Raw genomic sequence first — 13,606 nt, forward strand, 5'->3', positions numbered from 1 at the left:
ATGAGCTATAGGAATATGATGTCTGTAAGTAATATTCCAAGCAGTGATATGCCTATGAATTTCACCTATGCCTGAAAAATATTTGAAAAAGAATACAGTTGGATCAAAATAGAAGCTGTTTCTAATTCAACTTTCAATTTTTAACAGAATAAGATAAATAGAATTGGGAGTTTTGAACAGTTCCTATAACACATGAATTCTGATGTCAGATTCTCTAATGTTGTAGTGTTTTTTGCTTATAGCTATTATTTGCAGTATCACTTAATGACGGAATTTTTTTTAGACGGGAATCAGAAAGGAGGAATCATTCACTAGCCCGCCATGCAGATATTCTTGCTGCAGTAGAAACAAGGCTGTCACTGCTAAATATGACATTTATGAAATATGTAGATTCCAACCTCTGCTGCTTCATACCCGGAAAGGTAATGTTTAAAAAGGGCAACATTAAAGTTAAGGAAATAAATCTTAGCACTAAATTATTTTAAGGAGGTCAGTGATGAAGGTTAAGGACTTCCTGTACAAATGTTGTGATGTTTGTTACTTATTATCTAAAGACATGTATAAAATATTGATTAAAATTGGCTTGTTTCCCAGGCCTCAAATTTGCTATGCCTGTAAGTCAGATTAACTATACATGACCTGTAAGTTGTTTTACAGGGTATTTTCAATACTTTTTAAATTTGTTTTTAAATAATTAAGTCATTATAGAAAACTGTGTCCCTGTTGAAAAATGTGTACACTTGGTCTTGCTGGTAGCCAAGTCTCCATTTTCCCCATTTTTTTTTTTTTAGGTAATAGATGAAATTTATCGTGTGTTAAGGTATGTAAACTCTACTAAAGCTCCTCAAAGAGCCCATGAAGTCCTTCAAGAGCTAAGGGACATTTCATCTATGGCAATGGAATATTTTGATGAGAAGATTGTTCCAATTCTAAAAAGAAAATTGCCCGGTTCAGATGTATCAGGACGTCTTATGGCAGCAGCTCCAGGTACTGCTTTCACCTGCTTTGAGCATCTTACTCTGTTTAGCCAATGGGAAATTATACTAGTTTCATTGCTGTATGATTTGTTGTTTCTTCTTCTAATATAAAAATTGGCTTACTATAGGGAATTTATGGTAAGAACAAATACATTTTCAAATGTTCTTGAGATGATTTCCTCTTGTATGACTTCAAGCATTCTTTAAAAATGGCAGAAGCACTTTTTGGCGAATTTATGGAGAACATGCCTATACTGACATTTTCCAATTACAAGTACATATAAAGCATACAAAAATAATCAAATTATTTGGAAAAACAGCAAAAATATAACCAATTTTAATTAATTAGTAATTCCATACGTGAAAAGAAGTTTCCCCTATAATATAAAAAGTAAAGTGTTAGTTAAACGAGGCTGAAGAATAAATGCAAAATGCAAGTAGCCAAAGAAAGCTTTAAAAATATGGCTTGGCTTAATTTGAAGGACCTGGCTTTCATTGAGAATTTCTCAGGGCTTTTGATTAACTTGGCCTGATTAGGCCTCCAGCTAGAATTAATAGCAAAGTCTGGGTTTAGACCAATGTTTTTCAAACTTGGCAACTTTAAGATGTGTGGACTTCAACTTCCAGAATTCTTCTTTAGACAAATTGGAGATTCAGGGTGTTTATAAATTGGAGTAGAGTGAAGAAACCATCCTGGAAAGCAGTTTGGGAAAAGAGGAGAATTTGGGGGGTTCCATAAAAGGTTATTGCCTGCTGCCAGAAGTGTTTGGATTGAAAAGAAGCAAAGTCATAATTACAGTAACAGGGAGAGAGGGCAGAGGAGTGGATGATTAGTAGAGTCTGATTTATACAGACTTTTGGAAATGATATTGTAAGAGTTGTGACCTTGTTCTGAGGCATTTCTGAGAGCAAATCCAGATAGCTGTTCGATTAGGTATCAATATGGCCAGATAAAATTGAAGAGATCACAGAAGCACTAAGGAAATTAATACTTGGCCAGGATAAGACTGCATTCCAGGGCTGATTTCACTTACTGAAAATCAAAGATAGATAAAAATACTCAAGCACATACCTTAAGGAAAGTATTGAAGCTGAAAACATGGGGATGAGACAAAAATCCTCCTGAAATATAGAGAGGGGGCTCTTTAGACCCGTTGGAATAACAGAAGAGGTAATGCCCTGATTATGACCTTTTTAAGCAACAGAAAGGGATTTTAAAACAGTGTGACCAATGCTACATAAATCATAGCAAAGATACCCTTTCCCCATACTTCCTTAACTCGAATAGCCAAGGCAAGACCTTAGAATCTATGTATTGGGAAGCTTTCCTCAAAGCTTTTGGCAAATTCTGCTCTCCTGGTTTTTATTTCCTGCTTGGACTTAAGCAAGGGGTGCATTAGCTTGTCCAATCCACAAAGTGCAGTTAGATTAAATCAGTATTATTTTTGGCTCACTCACTTGAAAATTTCTCCATTTGGTCAGAGTTTCCAGTTTTTTCTGGGACAAGGGCTCCTTTGTAGTTGTATTTTCTCTGGGTAAAATTTCTTACCTCTCTGTCTTTCTGAAAAGTTCCAGGAAAAGGCCCTGAGTTTCTCCTATGCCACCCCCCTCCACAGGAAGGACCTATTCGATTGGCCTGCCCCCAGCGACTGATGGACCCAGTGTGGTTTCAGAGGGAGCTGGGGGTTATACCTGAGGACTTGCTGCACGGTCCAGCAGAGGCCCTGGCCGCTGACTGAAATAGGGAGGTGGCCAGGACCTTGGACAGGATCGCGCCTGTGCGGCCTCTCTTATCCCATCGAGCCCGACACTCCCATTGGTTCACGGAGGAGCTGAGGGTTCTGAAGAGGATTAAGAGATGCCTGGAATGCCGCTGGAGAAAGACGAAGACTGAACCTGACCGGACACAAGCTAGAGCCGTGATTAAGGCCTACCTTGTGGCGGTAAGAGTGGTGAAAAGTCGGTATTTCTACGCTCTTATTGCATCCACAGAATGCTGCCCAGCAGCCCTGTTTAGGATCACTCAACCCCTGTTGGGGAAAGGGGGTCTGGAAAATCATCTACAGGGCCGTGCGGAGGAATTTTCAGAGCATCTGCAGGATAAAATCACTCGGATTCGCTCTAAGTTGGACTCCAAGCATGAGACAGGGTGTGTGGAGATGCCTGGGGAACGTACTTACCCAGTTATCTGGGAACAGTTTGATCCTGTTGGACCTGGGGAAGTGGACAAGATTCTCCAGGCTGTAAATGCCACCACCTGTCAATTAGATCCATGTCCCTCCTGGCTAATAAAGGCAGCTCGGGAGGTGACGTGGTTGGGTCCAGTCGATGGTAAATACATCCTTGCAGGAGGGGGTGTTTCCAGCGGCCTTTAATGTGGCACTGGTGCGCCCCCTCCTCAAGAAACCATCAGTGGACCCTACTATACTGGATAATTTTCATCCAGTTTCCCACCTCCCCTTTATGGGGAAGGTGGTTGAGAAGGTGGTGGCATTGCAGCTCCAGAGGATCCTGGAGGAAGCAGATTATCTAGACCCCTTTCAGTCAGGTTTCAGGCCCAGATATGGAATGGGAACAGCATTGGTCGCACTTACGGATGATCTCTGGCGGGAGTGGGATGGTGGCAGTGCATCCATCCTTGCTCTCCTTGATCTCTCAGCGGCCTTCAATACCATCGACCATGGTATCCTGTTGGGTCGGCTCAGGGAGCTGGGGGTGTGCGGCGTAGTTTTACGCTGGTTCACCTCCTTTCTCCAGGGCTGGTCCCAGTTGGTGTTAATAGGGGAGGAGAGGTTGGGCCTCCTCTGTGGGGTGCCGCAGGGTTCAGTACTCTCTCCCCTCCTATTTAACATCTACATGAAACCACTGGGTGAGATCATCCATCCCCATGGGGTGAGGTATCATCAGTATGCTGATGATACTCAGTTATACATCTCCATCCTGCGGGAAGTAAGAGATGTTGTGGCTGCCCTTTCCAGGTGCCTGGGGGCTGTTGGGGTCTGGATGGGGAACAACAGGCTTCAGCTGAACCCTGGTAAGACGGAGTGGCTGTGGGTTAACAGCCCCTCAGCTCCTAGGAATTTGCCATCTTTAGTTGTGGATGGGGTTGCACTGCCCCAGACTCACTGTGTAACTTGGGGGTCCTCTTGGACTCACGACTCCTGCTCGAAGAGCAGGTGGCAGTTGTGGTTAGAAGGGCCTTTGTACAACTTCGTGTTGTGTTCCAGTTACGCCCCTTCCTGGAGCGAGAGGTCCTTCGAACAGTCACTCACACCCTGGTCATCTCCCATATAGACTACTGCAATGTGCTCTACATGGGGCTACCCTTGAAGAGTATCCGGAAGCTTCAGTTGGTTCAAAAAGCGGCCACATGAACAGTGATGAGTGCTCCGAGATCAGCGCATGTAACACCCTTACTGCGCGAGCTGCATTGGGTTCCAGTTTGCTTCCGGGTCCAATTCAAGGTGTTGGTTATCACCTTTAAAGCCCTACATGGCATGGGTCCAGGTTACCTACGGGAACATCTCACCCCCATTACATCAGCCCGTCCCAGCCGATGGTGCAGAGAGGGCATGTTGCGGACCCCGTCTGTAAGAGAATTCTATCTGGCGGGGTCCAGGAGGCTGACCTTCTCTCCAACAGCTCCTGCCCTTTGGAACATCCTTCCCCCAGAAGTGAGGTTAGCCCCCTCCCTCTTGGACTTCAGAAAACAACTGAAGACCTGGTTTTGTTGCCTTGCCTGGAATAGGGAGGGGAAGAGCCATTCTTGGGGCTGGTTGATTCCCTAGTTCTGCGGGGACCAGCTTTATGCCCTTATGGTTTGAATTAGATCTGCCATGGCTTGGATTTTTATTGCGTTTTATGCTGACTGATTAATGATTATATTTATGATTTTATTGAAATTTTAATTGTTTTTATGGTGAACCGCCCAGGGTCCCCCATGTAGGGGAGATGGGCAGTGATAAAACTTTGATAAATAAATAAAAGAATTTCAGAGTTTTACACAGGTTAGCTTTAGTCCATGAAGAGTGGCCCAGAAAGTTGAAAATGTTCCTATCAATGGAGCCTGTGGTTGGTTTCCAGACAAAGGGTACAGTGGGTAAATTGTTCAGCTTTGGCCCAGAGAGATAAAAAACATCCTCCTGAGATAGCAGGATCACATCCAGATAGCTGTTCAATTAGGTATAACTGAGCAGAAGCAAAAGCAATAATATTATGAAAGAACAAAACTTTATTTGACTTGTTAACTGGTATATTTTGCTTTGTTTTGGATTAACACATGATTAAGAGATAGATAGGAATACATCAGATAAGCTAGGCATCTGCTTTTAGGAAAATCCTGCTCGCTCCGTATATTTAGGCAATCATGCAATTTGGTCAAGACTTCCTTCTTCCTCTTCCAGAAGAATGTTTTAATATTTCTTTAAAAATCTAATCAGCTAGAGGAGATTCTGAAATAGTATTCATACCCAGTTTTATCTGGGTCAAACTGCAGCAGCAAAAATTCTCCTTTCAGAGTCAAAATAAAGTAAGCAATACTTTAAATTTACACATCACTCTTTGGATAAATCAGGATATTTACAAATATGCAGAGTAAGCACTCTTGATTGGATTCAGATCCCTTTTCTTTTAGTGGAGAACCTAATAAATTGTATGCCTTTTGTGTCAGAGGAAATCCTTCTGAAGACTTCTGGCAGGGAGAAGTTTTATACTAAAGGCCTCATGCTTATTAACATCTTTTCTACCAATGAATGCAACTTCACCATGATGTACCACCTTATTCCACAAAGGTGCAATTGCAAGAAGCAGCACAGCGATGTGAATAATGACCTATTTTGATGGGAAAGTAGAACAGATCTTTTCAGCTCTCTGTAGATCATGCAGCTAGAAATAATACTTCAATACTGAGTGTGCCACAAAAGCTTTGAAGAGATAGGTAGATACCATGATACAGTTGAATCACAAACTTGCATAAAATCTTTAGCTCTGATTATATTTGGTGCATCTGATGTCCAAGTAAGTAGACATCTCATACTGGTTATATTTTCCTGCATATTTTATCCCCCTGTGTTTAAAATTAATAGATTTGCTGGGTATGATAATAAATCCCAAAATAGTCTTCACCACAAATCAAACCAACCTTTAAATGAATCAAGATAATCCATACATTACAAACATCTAGATAGTCACTCATTTGTATCAGTTGTGATTGGTAAAAGTTTGTGTCAATAGAAAATTTAGCAATCATGCATTGTGATGTATTTCCCATTTTTTAAAGACTAGCTGCAACCAGATGCTGTGTATTTCTTATTTCTTCAAAAACTGCAATTACTTTTGACCTTCTTAACCAAATTAGCCTTCTTTCTCTTAGGACAAACAAATCATCATTACAAATAATACATTGCCCCCAATTTCCTCTTAGAACTTTATGGTATTTTTATCTTGGCAACATGTCATTTAACAAACCACACCATTTCATGTCTGCTAACAACTTTTCCTGAGGGTGGGAACCCTAATGGATGAAACACTCTTTCTTGTCTCTTTTTGCCTCTTTCCATGACAAATCAAAAACAGAATTTAATGAAGTTCTGAATAATCTTCCCAAAATACATAGCAATCAATTATTAACAATGATAAAACCAGAATATAGCATAGCTAATATATCAGTTACAATAGAATGTACATTTTGCCAAAAGATCTACTCCATGCTTAGATTTAAAGTTAAAGGAGGTGGCAAAGTAATATTGCTAGTAATAAAATGCAAAAGGAAAGGTTTAAAATTAATACATTTGCAGGTTTTGCTTTGGCTATTTTATTCTGAGAGTTCAAAAGGCTTTTAAGTATCCTCAGTAGGATCTTTTCGGTAGAAAGTTTGGAGTTAAGGACATTGAGAGATTAAATATTTAGTATGTTTACAGGGCAAGAAAACCAATCAATGAGAAAGAAATGCAAGCTAGGTAGAAAGCTCCACAATTACCACAGTTCCAATTGGATTTCTAGTAGCAGCACATTAATATTGTAAACTTCATCTGCGTTATTAGCTGATACTCCAAATAGAGCTTCTATGCAGTTGCGGTAGCATTTAAACACAAAACTCTAGGGATGGGGATTGATTAATTGTGCTGCTACAGTATCAGGATTTCACCAGCAATAGGGTAGTCCTTATTTCTGTGGAAGAGAGTTCAACTGCAGCTCACTTATTTGGCCACCTTAAATGTTTTATAAACATATGGGATGATGCATTCACTTTGTAAATATGATGTTCAGTTTTTGAATTACGGGATTGAAAACTGATATTAAACAGAAAACAATCTTTCCTTCTCCCTTCAGTTCCAGGTCCTTCTGCAGCTTTAACTACAATGCAGCTCTTCTCCAAACAAAACCCATCAAGGCAGGAGGTCACCAAACTTCAACAACAAATTAAGACTAATGGTGCAGGTGTGACTGTATTGCGACGTGAAATTTCAGAGCTTCGCACCAAAGTGCAAGAGCAGCAGAAACAGCTCCAAGACCAAGATCAGAAACTGCTTGAGCAAACACAAATCATAGGTGAGCAGAATGCCCGACTGGCAGAGCTTGAACGCAAATTGCGAGAAGTCATGGAAAGTGCAGTAGGAAATTCCTCCGGGTCAGCACCAACTGAGGAGGCCCCTAGGAAACGGAAGAAGGCTGCTGAATCAATAGGTTCACCTAGAAAGTCAAAACGCCTTCGAAATAATAAATAACTTTGGGATAAATGGCACTTCCAGGAGAACACACTGCTTTAATAACTGAAGCGGGTTGTCTGGTCTGGATGCTGCAGTTTCCAGCATGTATCATCTAGGCTGCCGGTTCTTCAGAACATCATAGACTTGAACAACTATCTCTCATTGCTGAGACATTACTTCACAACCCACCCCAACTTTCAGTTCAGTTTGAGTGGGTCTGTTGCACAGGACAATTATAATTTGTCACAAATTTGTACCCACTAGACCTAGTCTATCATGTCCTAAAAAGTTTGCTTTCATTTTCTATGCAGAAAATGACTATTAAAGTGAAACTTACGTTTATGCATCAGTTTCCATAAATTAGTAATTTCAAAATAAATTCAGGCTTAATCAGTGATAAACTTAGAAATGGTTAAACAACAGATGTCCTGTTGTCTTGAAAATACCCACTTTTAAAAAATTGTATGTGGGGATGGGGGATGACTTTTTGTTGCAAGTGACCTTGTTTAGAACATCTGAAAAGTAGTTTATATGTGTGAGAGTCTACATAACAAGTAAGCTTACAGTATTGGCTATATATATTTTTGTAAATTTAACAAGCAAGGGATATCAGTCTAGTTTCCACAAATGCATACCCTACTTCTAAGCATTAGGAGCCATATTTTTATCTTGCATGGAGAGATGCATGCATTGCTTAGTCAGCTTGGTAAAAGCATTTGCCTGGAATCTCTGTTGAATAGTTGGCCTCTCCCGCCTTTTGATAGATCCTTTGTTGGTTCCTCACCATGACTCTGCATATGCTCTGAACACAGCTTATCTTCTGGAGCTATTTTGCCTGAATACTACAAGGGAATATATAAGCCAAGCTATTTTGCTGCTTCTGCTTGCTTGTTGACTTAAAGCAGATTGCACGGTTTGGCTCCTTTTGCTTGTGGGTGTCTGGTTATATGCTACTGGTCCTGATTCAGAGATTGAAAGACCATTAAACTGGACAGAAGTTATTTGTTGACAGAGTACACAGGCTTGTTGAGTCATCATCCAAGTTTTACGTGTGTTGAGAAAAAGATCTTACTGTTATGTGGAAAGAACTCTGTAATCCTGTGTTCTAGCTCTCATCCTAAGAAAAACATTTAAGTTCAGATTTAAAAATGTTAATTTCCTTTGCACTCCTCCTGTTTTGAAATTGAACTGGAAAAGCATGTGTTGCACTGTACGTCTCTGGATTTGTCACTTTAACAGCTTCCAAGTTGTAATGTACAGTGTTCTCCCCCAGTTGTATTTCTTTTTAAACCTACAACAAATACTGCTATCCATGCTTTAATTTGTTATTGCTAAATAATGTAATTCTATTGCTTGACTGTTACATTTTTCCCTGAACCTGCTATTACTAATTCAGCTTTTGGTAATGTTGACATTTGAAATGGGAATGGAAAAATGGATCTGAGTTGTTATTCAAAAAGCTCTTCTTAAGAGATAATCTTCTTAAAGTACCTTGGTTTAAAACAGATGATTACTCATTCATTTGTCAAAGACGAAAAAAAGCTTGCACAGGATTTTTTTTAGCTTTTTCTTTTTAAAAGCCTGTTAATTCTTAATTTGGAATATGTATTCCCTAAAACAAAGTATTGCAAATTGATGTCAAGAGTTTGGAGTGTTTAATTTTTTTAAAAAAATTATATTGTTTTACTACCTTAAGGCCTTTTTACAATGTGTATTTGTTTAATTTTAAATGGGAGCAGGCTATGTATCTTACCAGTGGGCATACACTGAATTATTTCAGATAATATAATAATTTTGAAACATTCACTTGAGCATTTTTTAATTGATATTTCTCAGTTGTATCAAATCAGCATCAATATATTTAAATCTTAGTTTATAAAGAATAATATGGATACAGTATTTTTTTAAAATTACGTTCCTCTACATATCAACTCTTGGTGCAAATCAAATATCTTTATTACAGTCTTTGACCAACCTTTACAGTAGGAAAAGAGACATAGTTTGCTACAGCAATTCATTATCAGGGAAAAGAAGAGAACAATAAAACATATCTAACTAAAAAGTTTGCACAATTGTATGACGTGATGAAGATATTTGGCCATCTGGTATGAGAGTGCAGAGTTAACTTCCCTTAAAAAGTAATAAGCATAAAATGTATCAGTATGACCCTCAAATTTTGAGTTGATTGGGGAGATCAAAGCACATCTTGGGGCATCATAAAAAGGACACCGTTTGAGGACATGGGCAAGAGGTTCTACCTCCCTAGATCCACAAGGGCAAACTCTCTGTAAATAAGGAGTCCCATGGAATCTTTCCCCCAGCAGTGCTGAAGTGAGGGCATTGAAGTGGCCATGGAAAAGGCCCATCTATATTTGCTTAGGGTTAGATTGTATAGATACCCCACAGTAGAGGGCTTGCGTCTGTCTAACATTTGGAGATAGAATTCAGGAGCACTGGTGATATCATTTTGGCGATAAATGTCCCTAATTCTTTCTTTTACTATTGTTGGCCTTCTCAAGGGTTAATTGGCCTAAATATTCAGCAGAGAGGCCAAGACTGCGAAGTTCTTCTATACAGGTATGGTGCCAGTGAAATTGGTAGTTGTCTGACAACAGCAGATGCATCAGGCCTGTCGGGTCAAACATGATTCTGAGTCCTGAGATTAGAATCCTGGTCCAGGCCTGGGCCTCAATACTTGGCACATTAGTTTCAAGCCTCAAGACTGCGTTAGGGGTGCATTTTGGGGTACTGAATAAAGTCCTAAGGAAATTCAATTGAATGGTTTCATAAATCTTTAGGTTTGTATATGGGCCAAGTTGTATCCCATATAATAGTTGGGCAACTGTTATAGCCATAAACAGCTGTCTCATCAGGCATTTTAAGTGGGCCTTAACTAGATTCCTAATTAGGCCTTTTCTAAATTTGCAAGTGAAAGTTAGGGGAAGGTGGTCGCTTTCAGACATAAGGACTACGCCGAAGTGCTTAAGGCAAGAACATTATTAAATAATGGTGGATAACTTATGAGCTGACCAAAATGTATATTGCCCAGGGAAATAATTTTGGACAGAGCCATTTAACATTTGTAGGTTAACTCTATGTATGAGATGTAGCAACCTAAAGCCAGCTAGGTTGTATTTTGTATCTTTGAAGAATCTGGGCATAATGGCAGACACTTTTAAAATTAACTTCTTGGCCCATTGTTCACAAATATCCTTCAGTACATCCAATGTTAAAGTATTTTGCTCCATTCTACATTAGCAAGTCAAATTTTGAGCTGGAGACCTCGGTCTTGTGGTCTCATGAGGAGCAGCTGTCTGGAACACTTGTGGGTGATTTCAAGTCCAGAGGAGAATTTTGAAGAGCCAATCTGCTCGCCAGTTCTTCATTTCACCACAGTCATTGGCTCTGCTTTTAGCTGAGCCATCTTCAGTTCACCATTTCTTCCCCGGAAGTCCACTGTTGTGTTCGTTTTCTGTTTGTGGGCTTACCTTAGGCATCTTTTGGGCACCCTGGAAATAGAATTACCTTCTCTGTCTTTCTCCACGGAACAAACAATATTTGATACAATTCAGTATGCTGGTACTAGGACATAAAAAGGTAGTCTATTTGCACCTCCCTGTCAGATATTTGTCAGAGTAAGATCAAGTTCATGAGTTCCTACAGGGGAATACAGTATGTGTTTGTATGTTCCTGAATACATGCTGTAAAGTATTGTGGCCATTCACCAAATGTAATTCCTGCATCACTGACTTGATCCACATATTTCTTAAACAGATGGTACTAACAGCAACTTGAGTCCAGGCTGTCTCATAGAAATTGTCAGTCTCAAGATACACATGAGCCAGCCAATGTGAAGTACAGATTGTAGCCTCTGTTCAGAAATAGAATAATAGATATGGTCATACAGATATAGGGGGGGAAACTTTCACTTGGTTTCTGCTATTTTTTTCCTAGTTTTAAGCTTTACTATTCAAACTGGGCATTAGCAATTAGAAGTTGATAGAGCCAATTTGAATTGTAACTATTTTGCAATTTAAAGATCTAGCAATCATATTTACCTTGTATTGCCAAAAGAAAAGATGCCCCTTCTGTTTTTAGTGGCCTTGAGTGACTGGGGTGCATCCTAGGAAAGGGTCTAGATCATGTGGATATGTTCCACACTAGTGGCCTGTCACTCAAGTAATTTCCCAATATGTATCCATCATTCTTTGGAAGTCCCTTATTTCCATGTTCCCAAATATCCTCGATGATAGGTTGATGGGACATAGGAGGCTGTGGGAGTAAGCAGTAGTGAGCTTGTGTACCACATTAAAAGAATTTCCTCCCACTTTATCCCAGGCCCATACCCCCAACAATCTTAACAGGGATATTTTTAAAATTTACTCATGATCCAGAAGATGGGTAGAACTGTTTGCAGAGGTAGCCTAAGTGATAGGTCATAAGCATGGTGGAGGGGTTGTGAGGAACATCAGAAATACTCATCCTCTCTTCCTCATCCTGTGCTATTTGGCTGCATCTGTGACCTATCACTCAGGCTAGAAAGAGAAACTGGCATAATTCTTTTTTTTTTTGGCATAAATTTTATTAAAAGTTTTAAAGAGGATAAAGAGTAACAAAACTAATACAGAATAAAGAAGGCAAAAAAAAGTGCAGAAAGAAAAAAATAGAACCTTCTGATTTCCTTTTCAGCAAATACAAGTACGATTACAAAGTTATCTCTTACTCTATGGTCACAAAAAAACTCACTTTTTTCTATTACCTAATTTTTGTCTAATTGTCAAAACCACAAGTCACAAGTGTATTTTTTTCTGTTTCATGCAAAAAGTCTATAAGGGGTTTCCAATCAGCCATAAATGTAGATGTTGTCTTCTCTTTAATCAAGGAAGTCAATTTGTTATCTCTTCAAATTCCATCATCTTCACCAACCATTCATCTGTTGTGGGTAGTGCTGAGCCTTTCCACTTTTGAGCATATAATCTTGCTGCAGTTAGGAAACTGGCATAATTCTTGACAATTTCTTGTCAATTTTGCCCCCCATCCCACAAATATCCTGCATTGATAAGTGCTGTAAGGGCAGCACTTGTAGCCAGTGGTAACTGCTAACAGCATCTGGAGATATCCTTTATGATATGCAAAGTAGCACTGAAGTAGGCAAAATAATAACGTGCACCCAAGTAATAAAAACAGTAGAAAGCCCAATCACACAAAAAGCCTAGTCAGCAAAAGCAGTAGAAAACCTGTAACACATTCATTTGGGACACAACTAGCAAAAGACAGTGGGCAGAAACCATGTTCTTTCCCAATTTACATCAACTTTCCATGCAGAGAATGGTAGCTTGATTGATTGATTATGCCATCAAGTTGTTGTTGACTCTTACCAACAACATAGATTTTCTCCATGATCTTCTTTGTTTAAACTCAGCTTTATCACTCTTTCAAAAATCCTCTAAAGAAATTTTTAGAAACAGCCCAAGCCCAAATGAACATGGTGGGTAGTGCCCAGCAGCCAGAGGGAAGGGGCATGCCTATAGTACCCAAAAATGGCCAATGGAAACTGGCCAGATCCCACCTCCTGATTGCATCATTGCCAACTTTACCAATGAGGCATCATAGAACATTCATATGACAATACTTGTGTTAGAATGAGAAGAAGAAAAGCGTTTAAAAAATTGGAACAGCTAAAGAGAGAGGCCTCCTTTTAGGTGCTAACTTAGCAGTTGGAAAGCATGCAAATGCAAGTAGATGAATAGGTACCACTTCGGTGGGAAAATAACAGGGACATGAAAGGAGCCTCCTTGGGCATCCCCCAGGCAATGGTGACATCACCAGCAAATCCTTTCAATACAGAAGCACCTTGGCAGGTGCTTCTGACACACAAAAAAGGGAGGCTTTGTGACATATTCTAGTTAGTGGGCATCTTTG

General features: G+C 39.7%; 1 protein-coding gene across 1 annotated transcript in view; it reads left to right on the forward strand.

The window, feature by feature from the left end:
• FBXO28 (F-box protein 28) overlaps positions 1 to 9,488 on the forward strand; it is a 31,938-nt gene extending 22,450 nt beyond the window's left edge. The window contains exons 3-5 of the mRNA XM_063304100.1: positions 284 to 422; positions 792 to 987; positions 7,308 to 9,488. Of these exons, the coding sequence (XP_063160170.1) occupies positions 284 to 422; positions 792 to 987; positions 7,308 to 7,702 (730 nt within the window). The 3' untranslated portion in view covers positions 7,703 to 9,488. The remainder of the gene's footprint in view (positions 1 to 283; positions 423 to 791; positions 988 to 7,307) is intronic.
• Positions 9,489 to 13,606: the final 4,118 nt, after the last annotated feature.

This window comes from Candoia aspera, chromosome 1, assembly GCF_035149785.1.
Source record: "Candoia aspera isolate rCanAsp1 chromosome 1, rCanAsp1.hap2, whole genome shotgun sequence".
NCBI lineage: Eukaryota > Metazoa > Chordata > Lepidosauria > Squamata > Boidae > Candoia > Candoia aspera.